Source organism: Mus pahari, chromosome 23 (assembly GCF_900095145.1).
Source record: "Mus pahari chromosome 23, PAHARI_EIJ_v1.1, whole genome shotgun sequence".
Classification (NCBI taxonomy): Eukaryota; Metazoa; Chordata; class Mammalia; order Rodentia; family Muridae; genus Mus; species Mus pahari.
In genome coordinates, this window is record NC_034612.1 from 7,062,093 (window position 1) to 7,077,967 (window position 15,875).

At 49.4% G+C, this 15,875-nt stretch overlaps 1 protein-coding gene across 3 annotated transcripts in view; it reads left to right on the forward strand.

Moving 5' to 3' along the window:
• Positions 1-15,875, forward strand: part of Taok3 (TAO kinase 3) — a 147,030-nt gene that overhangs the window by 111,344 nt on the left and 19,811 nt on the right. For all 3 annotated transcript variants that reach the window (XM_029533599.1, XM_029533600.1, XM_021187253.2), the window contains 3 exons: positions 3,611-3,745; positions 12,638-12,874; positions 14,362-14,490. In XM_029533599.1, the coding sequence (XP_029389459.1) occupies positions 3,611-3,745; positions 12,638-12,874; positions 14,362-14,490 (501 nt within the window). The remainder of the gene's footprint in view (positions 1-3,610; positions 3,746-12,637; positions 12,875-14,361; positions 14,491-15,875) is intronic.

A 15,875-nucleotide genomic window follows, 5' to 3' on the forward strand; every position in this document is an offset into this window, starting at 1 on the left:
TGTGACCTCACACATGTGCTGTAGCAAGTACACACACACACACACACACACACACACGGGCCTGTGCACTCACGCACATGCACACAGACACACATGCACACACACACTTGTGACCTCACACACGTGCCATAGCATGTATGCATACACACATACATTGATAAATAAATAAATGTCATTTTTAAAGAGAAAAAAGGGTAAAAGACTTACATTATTGATTTAACTGTTGTATTTAAGTTAAAAGTGAGGGCCTGTCTTTGAACTAAGTGCTAAAGTCGTATCTTAGCTTTTTCTCCGCCTGAGTCAGGGCTCACACTCAGGTGTGCACCATTGGTGGTTTACTTGTTTTTCCTTCTTTTCCTCTTCTTTCTTTCTTTCTTTCTTTCTTTCTTTCTTTCTTTCTTTCTTTCTTTCTTTCTTTCTTTTTTCAAGACATGTTTTCTCTGTGTAGCCCTGGCTGCCCTAGAACTCACTCTGTAGACCAGGCTGGCCTCGAACTCAGAGATCCGCCTGCCTCTGCCTCCCAAGTGCTGGGACTGAAGATCTGCAGCATCAATGCCAGACTTGTGTGCAGCATTCTTAATGCATACCTTAGTGAGTTACTTAATGTATAGACAAAATGAAGGTGACGCCAGATTTTGGCTTTCTGAATGTATTCCAGTTTTCTTGCGTTTAAACGCATAGTTAACATCAGTGACTTTTAACTTGATGATCAGGGCCCTAACCCTAAACTATTCATAAGTTTTCTTGCTCGGTTCAAGTTTTGTTGTCTTTTGAGGCAGAGGCTTACTATATACCCCAGGCTGGCCCCAAACTACCCCGCTGCCTCAGCCTCCTGAGAGTTGGGATTGTAGGGGTCCGTCACCACAGCCAGGGTTCTAGGTTCTATCTCATATGGTGTGAGTGCATGGCTTCTGTTTTGCTTTGCGGTACGAGCCCTGTGGCTTTTGGTGCCACTGGCTGCCTTTGCAAATGAAATTACTATCACTCGAAATGTTACTGCTGATGCCACCCGTCCCAGGTCCCTCTCAGTGAGCCTCTTTGGTGACTCCCTCCAAGTCACCAAAATTGTGACTCGGAGCCCCAGACCTTGTGTCTCTCTTACGATGCTGGCGTTTAAAAGTCCCATGCCTTTCTGAACCGGTCATGTAGGTGAGTCCAAATTTTTAGACGTGGTAGTAGTAATTAATTAGTAAACACCTGACGATCAGAGGAAGGCCCAGCGAGGACCCCATGCCCGCTGCAGGGTCCCGGTCATGTGCTAAGCTCCTTTCCCTGTGCCACAAGGTCAGATTTCCTGAGAAGTAATGCAGAACACTTTAAAATGATCCTTTAAGCATTTTTCAAAAAGTCATATGCTAAAGTTGTTTTGTTTTTGTTTTTTAACTATTGGGAGAGGGAGAGGCAGGCTCTCACTAGGAGACCCGCAGCGGTCTTGAACTTGCAACCTCTCCGACCATCTTAGTGCTTCAGGGTACAGGTGTGTGTTCAGGGGGATGGTCACAGCCTCGCCCTGCTTGAGAATTGCATTGCTTTTCATTTCTTCATCATTATCGCGCATGTATACATGACGGAGGGCCACACACGTGCCACAGCACCCACAGTGCGCTTTCCCAAGTAACCCATCTTTCTGGCCCAAGAAATGCATGTTTACCCCTAGCCAGGTCTGATCCCAAGCTTGTGCAGTGGCAGCAATGCTCCCTGCCTATGTCACCCACCCCATGGAAGATTGCGATTAGCTTGCGAGTGCTCGAAATGTCGTCGGAGTGACTCGGGAATCAGATGTTCCATTTTGTTTCGTTTTAATTTGTCTTAAGTTAAAATAGCCAGGGTTGGCTAGTAACCAGCTCATCAGCCAGCACAACTGTAAACCATCCCCTGAATCTGAGGGCACAAAACCTACAACACGTTTATTACAGCGCTCTCAGGCCTGCAAGATGGCGCCTGGAGAAAGGGGGCCTGCCACCAAGCCAGAGTTAGATCCCTGAAACCCACATGGTGCAGACGCTAAAGTTGTCTCCTGACCTCCACATGCGCGCACACACACACACACACACACACACACACACACACACACACACGCAAATGTGATCTTAAAATGTAAAGATCTTTTTCATTCTTTGAACTTCAATATAGAAATGGAAAGTCTAGACACAGGTGAGGACACACCTCCCTCCATAGCAAAACATAGCATAACACTTAGGATTTACACAAGGAAACAGCCCTGTGATGGATGGAATCTCAGATGGCGGCTTTCCCATCAAAACCTGGTTATAGCATTTCATTTCCCTCAAAAAAAATCTACACATTTTGATTTTTTTTTTAATTTAGAGATAAATGATATAATTTTGTATTTTCTGAATCTCTTTGGTCCTTGTTTTATAATGAAAGGGCAATTATATGTTCGTTTGTTTGTTTGTTTGTTTTTCAATTTTCAGGTACTCCTGGAGAAAATGCAAACAAATGGTTTCTCCTAAAACCCTGGGGGATAAAAAATTGATTTCTCCTTCCCCATCTGAGCATGTGCTATTTAAAAATCCCCCACCACTGAACATGGTTTTGAGCTACAAATTGCCAGGGTATTGTTGGGGGTGGGGCGGGGGCGGGGGCGTTGTGTTAATTTTCTGAAGGGGTAGCACTGCCGACAGTGACCATCTCGTTCTGTACAGAGGGGGCACAGCCCTCTAAAAACATCGTTCCTTTAGAAGGTGTCTCAGCTGCATTTAAGGAACACACATCATCATCCATCCAGGGCATGCTATTTTTTTTTTCCCACGGGGCGTTAGAATGTTATTAATCATCTTTGGCCATCAAGAAAGCACAGGACTCGATTAAATCAGTCAAGGACATTAAATCCCAGCCTTGCTCAGTCTGCTGGCATACCGACACTGAGTTGAGGAACCATTTGCCAAAGTATCATTTGGTTTGGAATTGTACGCCTGTCTCTTTAAATAAAAAAAAAAAAAAAAATCCTTTCAGAAGCTGTAGAGAGAAGGTGCTAGAACTGTGTACGATCATGACTGGAAAGCAGGATCCCTCAGTGACTGCCGAATCTTCCCAGCACAAGACAGAGAGGCGGCTCGCCACAAGCTTCCCCTGATCCCCCCAACCCCCCCCCCAGAAGAAGGATGACCCCACCGACCAGCTCACAAATCCAATTCAATTGACAACGCAGCTCTTTCAAGGGAATGAGGCGGAGGCTCGCTTTTATGTTAAAAGCCACCAGCATCCTCCCCGCCAGACATGGACATGACATTTTTAAAGGAATTATCTGGTCACCGCGTTTTAAGCAGACGGCTCTGAGGCACACGTCCGCGCGACTCTCTCTCCTCTTCCTCTTTGCTTTTGCATATATGTAATTCCGGAGGTAAAGGGGGGAAGAAGCCTGCCGGGGAGTCAGAAGGCATCCGAGTAGCGATCAGCTGACACTCCTAACTGAAGGCTGCAATGTGTCGCTTATTCGTCTTATACCGTGGGAGCTGCGGGGACTAGCAGAGAGCTGAACTATGCATTTCAAACAGCGGTGCTTGTTCAGAAAGAGGGGTGAGAGAGAGGCAGCCGGCGAGGAAAGAGCGCAGCTGGACTTTCTCCTTCTCTTCATCCATTTCTGCAGGATCATGTATTCGTAAGGGATGAGGCGGGCCACGGCGATCCCAGGCCTGAGCCGCGGCCTACCCAGTCAGTTCAGAGCCGGGCCCTCCACTATCGGAACCGAGAGCGCTTTGCCACGATCAAATCCGCGTCTTTGGTAAGCTGGTACTCCCTACCCACCTTCCCTGCCTTCCCCTCCTCCCTGTCTGGCAGCCTCCGGCCCTCTCTGAGACTCCCTCAGCTTCATGCATGGGAGGAAAAGGAGCCAGGGATGTTGTCTCCCTCCAAATAATTTTATTCGTTTCAGGAAAAAAAAAATCTGTTGGCATAGCAACCTGATCTTAGATATTTAGCATTGTCTATGGCATAGGGGAAAAAAAAAACCTTTGTGTGTGTGTGTGTGTGTGTGTGTGTGTGTGTGTGTGTGTGTGTGTAAAATCTTGTGTGTATGTGTGATTGTGTGTTGTATATGCTGTATATGCAAAATATAAGGCTTTGAGATGAGTTGCTGGCATGACCAGTTATTTTTTTAAAGTGATCTGTGTTTTCATCGAAATATATAATGCTAAAAATATTTTCAAGGTATGGTTGTGTGTGTGTGTGTGTGTGTGTGTGTGTGTGTGTGTGTGTGTGTACAGGACACTATGCTTCTTTTTAAATAGGTGCATGTGTGTCTCTATGATGTACACACACACACACACACACATCAAAAGGTAAAATATGATCTAAAAAAAAATGTATATGGTTGCCGGCTACCATCTGTAATTGTAGAAAAATCAGACACTTGCTTCCCAGGGATAGTCCACCGGTTCGTTCTGGTTCATTCATTTATTTATTGCAACAGTGGTAGTGCCCAGTTTCCCCCATTTAACCCCTGAAGAATTTCCTGATAACCATAAAGGCTTTGTAGAAGAGGCCGGCAGCGGCTGTGGGAGCGGAGGGGCTCTCGGATTCCTCAGCATTTTTTACTACTGCAAATGTGATTGCCGGGTGCCCTTGTAGTAGCAAAAGGGGTGTGCTCAGGAAGGCTTAGTTTTCACGCCTCCTCCCCTTGGCCCCCCACGCGTGCGCGTGCGCGCTCACACACACACACACACACACACACACACACACACACACACACTATCTTTCTCTCCCTCTCTCTCCATTTCATTCTCAGCATTCGGAACTCTCTTCTAGCTTTTCCATCCAAACCTCACTTCTCAGCCAGAAAATTATTGAAATATTCGCTGTTTTGCCCAAATGAGTGTTAGAGGTCACATGAGCAGGAAGAGTTACTGTACACTGCTTAGCCGTTGCATCCAGAACCCATGATGACATCATCCGAGGCCGACCCAGAAATAATCGTTTTTTCTTGTCCTATTTTTCAAACCTGATTTCTACTTTTATCCCCCACCCCCACCCCCACCCCGCCAAGCCTTTTTATTTTTTTTAAATAAATAAATAAATAAATAAGGCTTCAGTGAAATTTAGAAGGAATTATAGTCTCTGACAGAGCAAATAGAAGGAAAATGGAGAAGAGAGCAGCAATCTATTGCTCATGCCTATTCCATGTGGAAAAAAATCTCACAGTTTAATGCACTCCGTTCATAAAGATCCCCCACTCCCGAGTTCTTTTATGTTGAAGTTTCTTGTAGCCTCTTTAATGGGCGATTTTTTTTTTTCCGTCTGAAAGGAATACCCCATCGTGTGATGGGAGATCTCAAAATGTCCACTCTGCAGCCTGCTGATGCTCGGGAAGCATCTGAAAAAAAAAAAAAAAAAAAAACAAAAAAAAAAACCAACAACAAAACACCCAGAGTGAGTTTGCGAGAAGCAACAGCTACACAGAACTTCCATATATAAAAAAAATATCTGAAAAAAAAAAAAAAAAAAAAAAAAACACGCCTGTGAATCCGCCAGAACATGGTGGGGCTGTCAGCAGTCGCCTCCTTGGCACGGTGGTGTCTGACGGGAAACTGACTACTCACCAAGGGCTCCTGTGGGGCTTGTCCCTTTAACCCCCACCTGCACTCGAGGGCCAGAGCAGGCGCCGCAGGAGGCAGACCTGAGCCCCAGCAGTCCCCCCATTGTGGGACAGGTCCTCTGCCTTCCCTCAGGCCACACCCTCCTCCTTCCCACATCATATATTCATGACTCTCTCCTCCCTCCCTTCATTACTACAGCCATGCCGGAATAGTCTCATACCCGGGCCTGGGAAAACTCCCACCAGGGCTGCTCAGCGTGGGCTTCGGCCATCACAGCCTTTCCTCTCAGGGGCTGATAGAAGCCGCTCCCCTGCCAGGCCACTTCAGGCTGTGGGCAGATCCTTTGGAAGTCCTACAGGCTTCAGAGTGACCCCGCCCCACCCCCATGCAGAGGACCGGGAGCTTCCTCCCTCTGGTGTACTTTTCGATTTTCAAAAAAAAAAAAAAAAAAAAGGGCCTCTGCTCCGATACTGACTTAGAAACCTAGCAGCCTGGGTTTGGGTGGGGCGGCGGCTGGCACTCTATGCACGGAAACCAGTTGTCTTGTGGTGCAGCCTCTCCTGTTGGCATGCCTTTGGGAGTCATGATGGGATCCTTGGAAGCTCTCCTGAATATCTGGGAATTTTTGAGGGAGAAAAATTAACGAATCTAGGGAAGAATGGGGTATGGTGTTGGATGGCTGTACCCGAGTCCCCTTTGGGACGACCTAACTATTGGCATCGCTATTTTCATGGCTATTATCAAGTATTTCAGTCAGTTTCCCCTCTACACGGTCTCAAACACCAGACCCAAGGCCTGCCTAAGCCAGGACACTAGAATGTTGGGGAGAAGTGTGTAATTTTAGAAAATGAGTCCCACTTCCATTGAAAAGGACTAAGGTGGCATAAATAGCATTAAATTAAGTGCATGGCCATGGGGCTCTGGGGAGCCAATCAACAGTAGTCAAGCCACCGACCAAACTGACAGTTGATGGCAAGAATAGATTGATTGGTTGATGTGTCAACCATTGGGTTGCAGGTTGGCTGTACCCTTTCTCTGTGGTTTTTCTTCTGGTAGAGCTGCTGACAAATCCCAAAGTGAGCTGAAGGCGACCAGCAGAGAGAAAGAAACACACAAACCCATCTTTCCATTATGAGCCCAATAAATGACAAGAACGTTTTCCAACCTGACCCGCTGACAACTAGCGCCAGCAGTTTAGCTCTTCTCTGATGTGTCTGACAAACCGCCTTTTCCACACAAGCCAAACAGAGGCCCTAGTAGGACACTGCCTGCTCTCAGTATAGCTGTTTATGTTGTGTCTCTGAATGAGGTGTGCAAAGGCCATGAGCTATGGGCTCTTGCAGTTGGGGGCATGGTTGTCTGGGGCACCTTAAGACAGAGAATTCTGGATTCCACACACTGCTACCCCGTTGCATGTGAAACAAAGGAACAGCAGGTCATGAAGGAGCTTTGGAATATAGCATCTCCATTAGACCCTCCCGTGAGCATCCTTGATTAGCCTCCTGTAGACCTAGGAGAAGGAAGAGAACATCATGGCGTCTGCCTTCTCTTACTTTCTGTGAGGACGTGCAGCCTGAGTTGGCCGAGAGGAGAGCAGATGACATTATTCTCCAGGATTGTCTCTTTGAGTCCTTCGGTCCCGTGTTGGCATCGTGCTACTGGCGCACGAGAATGATTCTGACTGTTTTCGATGTTTGAGGTCACTTCTTAACATGTGATGTTCTAGGTCTCTGGCAGTTTCCATGGTAGAGTGAGGAAGGGCTCAAGCTCAAGGCCAGCCTGAGCTACGTAGTGAGATATGAGCTCCCTTTTGAGAAACTGAGAAAAGGGTATGTCGGTTATTCTGGTTGTAAGGTGGGGGTCGGGGGGGGGGGCGAGACAGAGGGAAGAGATAAGGCAGAAACCACCTAGCATCGCCCGTGAGTGTTAGTGGGGAACTTAAGACAGCTTTCCTTACGAGCTCTGAAGGGTGCTGGGTCAGGTCTCTGCAGCCAACGTAAGGCTCACCGTGTTCGCTCTGGGCACTTGCTGGCAGTTGATGGATGCTTAGCCCCCAAGGTGACCACCCCCACCAAGTGCAGTGCTTTGCTCTGTAGGAAGAATTAATCCTGCCCATGAGCTTGGATAACCCAAGTTCAGCAGGTTGCCCCTCGGCCTTCACGCTTGCGCAGGGTAGGCACGTGCGTTCTGGACTGCTGCAGGTTAACTGGTTCGTTTCAGAACCAGGTCTTCCCCAGATTAAACAGGGTAGTGTTGTACAACCGCGAACCTCCTTTAAAGGGTGCTTCAGGCCTCCTGGGTAGGCCCCATTTCCTGGTGCTTATTTACTATACTGTATATATTCCAGCTATGTGAGATGGGCAGTAATTCTGACTCAGAAATCATATGTGTGTTGGGAGTACAGTTCAGTGACTGAGCACAACATACTAGAAGTCAAGACACAGTGGGAAATATACAGACCTAAGCCTTTTTTAGCATATGGGGTGTGGTAATGAATATAGAAGCCAGGGCCTCATTCTTACTAAACATACACGTTCTAAACATATGTCACCTTAAAGCCCACAAGCTAGCAATGGGTAATTTTATTACTAAATGTGCTCTTCTGCCAGACTTGGTGGTGCACACCTTTAATCCCAGCAACCAGAGGCAGGAGGATCTCTGTGAGTTCCAGGCCATCTCCTAGTCTATATAGCAAGTTCTTAGTCAGCCAGAGTTCTATAGTGAGACTCTGTCTAAAACAAAAAATAATAAAGATGAAGTGGAGCCCATCCAGAGCTGTAGCACCAGAAGCAGGGGCGTGGGGAGACATTTCTCCAGGGCTGGCAGGAGAAGGTCGAAGAGCAGCAGGTCATTCCCGTTCCTTGACTTAGAGGCCCCTCAGCCCTTGACGCAGTCCACCACCCTGAGGAAACCTGGGCTCAGCCCTCTTTCCCCGAAGGGGAGGCATCAAAAGACTTTAAGAGGTCAATTCTTTGCCCAAGGTCAGAGGTATAGTTGGGACAGAATGGGTGTGGCACTGTGGCACTGCCGGCTTATGTTTGGTCCCATTGAGACGTCCCCTATAGAACTATAGCCAGCGCACCCCCATAGCATCTTTACAGCTTCACATCTGACTCCACTATAGGTCAGACTCGCCGATCCCTTCACTGTTGACTTTTTGGGGGAAGGGGTAATTCTTTATAACAGGAATGATCACTTTCTCTGCTTGATAACGGATTCCCTAGAGTAGTTCAAGAGTGGCGGGCCCTTGGTTCTGATTCTCAGGATGTATAAGAATTACGTATCATGTAATAATGCACGCCCTTAATCCCAGCACTCTGGAGGCAGAGGCGGCCTTATCACTCTGGTTCTAAACCAGCCTGGGCCGGCCAGGGCTTCATGGTGGGGTCCAATCTCAAAACAAAGCTACAGTGAAAAGCGAACCAGAGCGGTAGGGCCAGAAGTGCACTAACCCCGTTAGCCCAGTACCTAAGGGGCAGAGGCAGTCTTCATAGTGAGTCACAGGCCACCATAGACAGCGTGGCCAGGGCCTGTCTCAAGGCTGGAGAAGCAGCTCAGACAGTAATGTTTCTGCTTTGTATGCATGGGGACCTGAGTCAGATCCCCCAGAACCCGTGTAAAATGCCAGGTCCAGTGGCACAGGGTGGGGGCTGTGGGTAACAACAGGCAGATACATGAAGCTCTCTGGCCAGCCAATCTAACAGATTTGATGAGCTCTGGTTCACTGAGGGATTCTGTCTCAAAAAATAAAGGTAGAAAGGGTCCAGGAGAGAAACCCAGTGCCAGCCCCCACCCCTCCAGTCCCCACACTGGAGCAAACAGGTGCACACCCAAACACACACACATATGAACAAGTACACCCACCACACGCGAACACAAATTTAAGAGCTAAATTATAAAGTATGTAAAAAGTATTAGCTGTTTGAAGTTGTATGGACCAGACAGTGTATTCTTCAGACAAATGGTGTGAAACTGAAATAAGAATTCATAATGTAGCCGGGCCTGGTGGTGCAGGCCTTTAATCCCAGCACTCGGGAGGCAGAGGCAGGTGGATTTCTGAGTTGGAGGCCAGCCTGGTCTACCAAGTGAGTTCCAGGACAGTCAGGGCTATACAGAGAAACCCTGTCTCGAAAAAAAAAAAAACAAAACAAAACAAAACAAAACAAAACAAAACAAAAAGAATTCATAATGTAACCAACAAACGTCCAATATATTTCACGTTAAATTTCACAGTGAGCCTACTGCTCAGACTTTGGTTTTAGCTTGTCAGTCTCCTTTGAGCTCAAGAAGATAAAACTTTCTGATCTCTCGGTGGCTCACATGGGAGTCAGAAGCCACCCCAAACTATAGACGAAGACCCTGTATCAAAAAAAAAAAATCTCTGTATGTACCCAGGAAGATGATATAAAACTTAAGTGGCAAACGGAAGGTTTGGAGTCTGAGAAGGTGACTCCCCTAAACACGGGGGGTGGGGGGTGGGGGGTGCGTTAGAAAGCTAAGCTGCCCTTCTAGAAGTCAACCAGATCCAAGGAGAGCTTGTTGGACTCTGTCAGTTGCCTTTGTCACACATTTGAGCCAGGTGCGATAAGACAGGCAGCGGGACCACCCTATTTGTAGGGACGCACCCTCACCCCCCACCCCCTGGTACTACAGGAAATTCTTGGTCCTCCTCCTGGTCCATCTCTGGGCTTCCTGGCACATGGTAGTCACCTAAGAGCATCGTATCAGCTGTAGGCCTGAGCGTGTGCAGCGTTCAGATCCATCATGATGGCATTAAAGCAAGCCCTGCTCCCCTCTGGGAATCTCATTAAAGAGGGAATTCCAGAGGGCTGAGGCGGTGACTCAGGGGGTAGAGTGCCTGCTGCTCAGCTCAGATCCCAGCACCCATGCGAAGGAAGGCAGGCCAGACACGGGAGTGTGTGCCTGTGATCTTGGGCCCGTGCACTGTGGGGGTGGAGACAAGAAGAACCCCAGAGCTCGCTGCTGAGCCAGCCTGGTCAGAACCCTGAGCTCCAGGCTGAAGCCTTAAAGTGAAGAGCAATTGAGATAGGCACTCACTGTCAACCTCTGGCCTCCATGCTCACACTTACGGTGAGTGTGCTGCACACACACACACATACAGGAATACTGGGGGGAAAAAGTTAATAGCTCCATCAAACATACCTATCTGGAAACGGCCACTATACTGTCATATTTGTGGTGGGGAAAAAAAAAAATCCAAACCCTAAAGAGACTGTATGGTCTCTGTTGACCAGAAATTATTTTCTTTTTTTTTTTTCCCTAAAGTTGTCCTTGTGTGTGGTATGAGCATATGGAGTTGAAACTTATACACATCGCTCAAACCACTTCCTTGTCTCCCTAGTGAGACAAGCTTGCCATCCCAGCACTTGGGAGACAGAGGCAGGAGGCTTGCCATGAAAGTCAAGGTCTCCCGAGCTTCATGGGGACACCCCGTCTCAACAACAACAAAAGATGTCTGGGGATTTAGCTTAGTGGTAGAGTATGGGCCTAGTATTTCACCTCAGCACTGCTGGGGAGCTCTCAAACCCAGTCCACGTAGAGGCAGGCATGGTGGAGCATACCTGTCCATCCTCGGTTGTAGGATGCTGGAAAGCAAGGATGCAGGGCTCGAGACCAGCCTGCCAAGCAGGTGAGCTACCACTGCAAGCCCTTCGTCTCCTTTCAGTACCCAGAATATAAATAAAACTGCCCAGGACCATAGTGACAAAACACATCGCTCATTTCTTTCAGAGTACTAGAGGGCTTTGAGGCGATGCTGTCCTCTGTCCGTAGCTCTTAAACTATCTCCTGCTCGGCCCTAGAGAGGACCGTCCTTCCGAGTGAGGCCCGCCTGTGGGAGCATGCCTTCGCTCCGCTAGAAAGGACTGACGGCCAGTCTCAGGACGGCCCTCCCACTACAGCAGCGATTCTCAGCTGTCCTCGGGCTGCGACCCTGTCACACAGTTCCTTGTGCTGTGGCAGCCCCAACCATAAAGTTACTCCACTGCTACACCATAACTGTTCATTTTGCTCCTGTTAGGAATCGTCATGTAAATACCTGATCTGCAGGGTCTCTGATGTGCCTCCCCTGTGGGGTTTGTGACCCACGGTGGAGAACCCAGGAGAGTGGAGGGACACCCTTCTGACTAGAGCAGGCTGGCAAACCATGCCAGGTTGACCCACATAGGAAAGACAGTGTAAGAGCATTTATAGCGCTGTGGGGTTTTCCAAGAAAACTTATTTTGGGGGTGAAGAGGGAGGCAGGGCTCACAGCTCCAGGGGAGTGGCCATACCATACAGCAAAAAGCAACGTTAACATCCCAACCCATCCAAGAGCTGTTCTAAAACAGAGGAAAGGAGGAGGAGGCGGGCGGCAGTGGCGGCGGCTCCATCAGGGAGACTGAGAAAGGCGAGAAGCCAGGGAAGGAGGCTGGGAAATCCCAGAAGGGTCAAAAGAGGAGACAGACGGGAGGCTCCCTGGGCAGCGGGCTTGCTGGACATTGAATTGAAATTGAACCAAGGAGAAGTGTGGATCCAAGGAGTAGTAGTCCCTGTGAAACTTAGAAACGCCACGTCCTTTTTAGGAAAAAAAAAAAAAAAAAAAAAAGGGATAGTAACTTGTGAACAGCTCTTTTAGGGACTGGGACAAGGCGAAACGCAGGGGCTTAAAAACTTGGTGTGTGCATGTGTTTGTCTCTCTCCCTCTTCAGATGATTCTTTAAAAAAAAAAAAAAAAAAAAGCTTAGCTTGTCAGCGGGAGGGGGGCCCAGCACCCTGGGGGCATTCACAAAGTCTGAAGATGTGTGTGTGCACGCATGTGTGAGAAGGGGTGGTATATAGGAATGACAGTTGACAATACATGAACAACCTACCTTATGCGTGTGTAAAGGAACTGAGAAAATGAGATGGTTATGGGGATGGCGGTACCCCCTGCTCCAGGTCAGCAGCATCTGGAGGCTTGGAAGCCACAGGCTGGCGAGGACGCCCCGTGTCACAGGGCGCTCTCTGCTTTGCTGCGGGAAGCCTCTGGTCCGTCGAACACACGGTGACCCGGAGCTCTGCCCGCCCCCGCCCTGCCTCAGGTTACACGGCAGATCCATGAGCATGAGCAGGAGAACGAGCTGCGGGAACAGATGTCAGGTTATAAGCGGATGCGGCGCCAGCACCAGAAGCAGCTGATCGCCCTGGAGAACAAGCTGAAGGCTGAGATGGATGAGCACCGCCTCAAGCTCCAGAAGGAGGTGGAGACGCATGCCAACAACTCGTCCATCGAGCTGGAGAAGCTGGCCAAGAAGCAAGTGGCTACCATAGAAAAGGAGGTCAGTCGTCGGGGTGGGAGGCGCCCGCCCGCAGGTGCTCCTGCTCCCCCCCCCCGTCCCGACACACACACACACACACACACACACACACACACACACACACGCACACACGTCTTGGCAGTCAGCGGGGGGGGGGGGGAAGCAAGAAAGCATTCTTGCTGGGTTAGAGTCCCATCTGACATCACCATGGAAGGCGAGACAGCAGGGGTTTCGGCTCCCTCCGCAGTGGTCTGTCCTGTGCCCGCAACACCCTAGCTCTCCTCCAGCAGTCCCTTTGGTGAGGCCCACCCCTGCCTGAGGCTGCCACACCGGCCACTGGACGCAAAGATGTAAGCCGGCTGTGATTTAGGCTTTTTGAGGAAGACTCTCCTCCGCACCCGTGTCCTTAACTTTTAGTTTTTTAGTAGTCCTGGGGATGGAGCCAGGGCCTCCTGCATGCTCCCCTGAACTTCGAGCTCAGACTCTATAAACTCATTGGGAAAAACTTTCTCTCTAGGTGGGTTGGAATGCACCTGTAATCTCAAGGGATTTAGGTGCTGGAGCAGGGGGATTCCAAGTTCAAGGTCTTCATGGCTTATATCACGGTACCCTGACACGTAAAGGAAACCAGAAGATAAAGTCATAAGACTTTAGAATCACGATACTGTCTTTATTACTATGAAATGTTTCCTATTAGTAGGGAATGCTGGGCCGGGCATAGTGGCACATACCCATAATCCTACCACTGAAAAGGTGGGTGGAGCCAGGGCAGAGATGCAGAGACACCAGGACCCCCCTGGCTCACTAGCTTAGCCTCAATGGAGGCGAACCTCAGGCCAATGGGAGACCTTGTCTCAAAAAGCAAAGTGATGGGGAGGGGTGGGGTCAGGGAGAGGGATGGCTCAATAAATAAGACCGTGCAAGCAGCCTGAGATTGGGTCCCAGTGCCCCACATGGGCATGGCTGTGTGCACACCTGTAGCTCCAGTGCTGTGGAGATGGAGACAAGATGACCACCAGGGTTTCCTGGGCTTACCAGCCTAGAATCAGCCAGAGAGCATGTCTCAAACCAGTAAGGTAGAGAATGGCACAGGCCAGTGTCCCATGTCCTCGGGCCTCCATGGGCGTCCACACAGAGTCACAAGCATCCGTTCCCCACCATGCGTATCCACCACATTCGCACACAAATGTGTGGGTGGGTGGATTGACAGATAGATGGATTAATAAATAGCAAGGTGAGTGGCCCCCAAGGAACACCACCTGAGCTTCTCCTCTGGTGCCCATTGCACCTGCGCACACGCACGTGCGTGCACACACAGAGACAAAGACACGCATATATGTGATCCACCTTCACATCTGCCCTATCGTTGGGCATGTGTTTCTGAGACACGGGAGAACCACAGAACTTTAGAATATCTTTCACATGGGGTGACACTATTTGGCATCTGTGGGCAGCTGAGTCCTGTGCGAAGCTCAGCCTGACCTTGGCCCCCTCTGCTGTCCCATTAGGCAAAGGTAGCCGCGGCGGATGAGAGGAAGTTCCAGCAGCAGATCCTGGCCCAGCAGAAGAAGGACTTGACAACTTTCTTAGAAAGTCAGAAGAAGCAGTATAAGATTTGTAAGGAGAAAATAAAAGAGGTAAGGACGCCGTGCCCATGGTCACCATGGTCACCCGCCACACCTGAACTGGCTCAGAGCTGGCCACGGCCCGACCTGCACTGTGGTCAGCTGTTGAATCCGGCCGTCCTGACTTCTCCTTAAGAGTCGTCGGAAAGCTCCCTAAAGCAGAGGGCTAACACCCCTCATCCTCACGGGAGGGGTTCACAAACACAGCTTTCCGTGGAGTTCCACGGAATGCTGATGCTGCTGAGCCAGGGGCTGCGGTGCAGGGCCTGTTCTTTCAGCCTGCTCTGCACATCGGCCAAAGAGTCGTCTTAAACTGCTTTGAAACTGGTGTGCCACCTCACCCTTTTCAAGTACACCATGCTCCTCCTGTTCTCGGAGAAGGCCGGAGTTCTAATGAGCCCACATGGCCAGCCACCAGCTTCCCCTTGCAGTCTCCTCTCACCTCCACACCTTCCCTACCCCAGCCTACTCATGGCGGCTGTGGCTGCGGTCATGCCCTTCAGCTGCACAAACGTGACAAGCCCCCTGCCCCGAGACCTCTGCACACGGCGTTTCTTTGCCCCATCTGCAGTTCTGCACGGTCCATTCCTCACCCCTGTGAGAGTCCAGATTGATTATTGAAATCTGTTTGATACTCGAGTAGATGAGTCCAGAATGTTGGCTTGATGCGCTCAGGTGGACTTACGAGAGTCTCCAAAGGAAGCGCTCTTTCACCTGTGAGCTCAGCTTCGCTTATTTCCCTCTTCCCAGCACGGACAGGCCTCCTGCTCGCTTTCCTTCTCAGAAGGGTTAGGGCTCCTTATCTGCCGGCTTCCTAGGCTTACTGAGCTTATAACTGCGGTCTTGGGCATTGCCCCAGTGAAGTCATACTCTGGAGCTCACGAGCTGATTGGAGGAACCTGGGAGTGGGCAGGCGGGGCATCCAGGGGGAATCTCTGCCCTGCCCAGGTGAGAAACTGAGGCGGCTGATTCCCGCTGACAGAATGCCAAGGACCTCTGGCTCTCTAAGTGCTGGAAACTAGAGGGTCAAGAGTAACAGCCCAGTGAAGAAAAAGTCTCCTCAGGTTTCTGTTTGTGTTTTTCCTTCGTGACTGACAGGATAGTGCTGGATTTTGGAGATGGCTTTGATTTAAAAAAAAAAAAAAAAAATAGGAAACTGCGATTTCCCTCAATTCCAAATGCCTTCTCCTTTGTAAACTCTGTATGCCCACTCCTGCTCTGGGACCCACCCTTTAGAAGCATGAGGGCATCTTGGGCATTTAAAACACCAGGACACTGAGGGTCATCAGATACCTTTAAAGGATTCTCCACAAAATGTCCCATTCCCAGCCCAGTCCCCAGGGTTAGCTTTGGGTCATCATGTTCAGAAAACATAGAAGGTCTGGATCTTTTCTTGG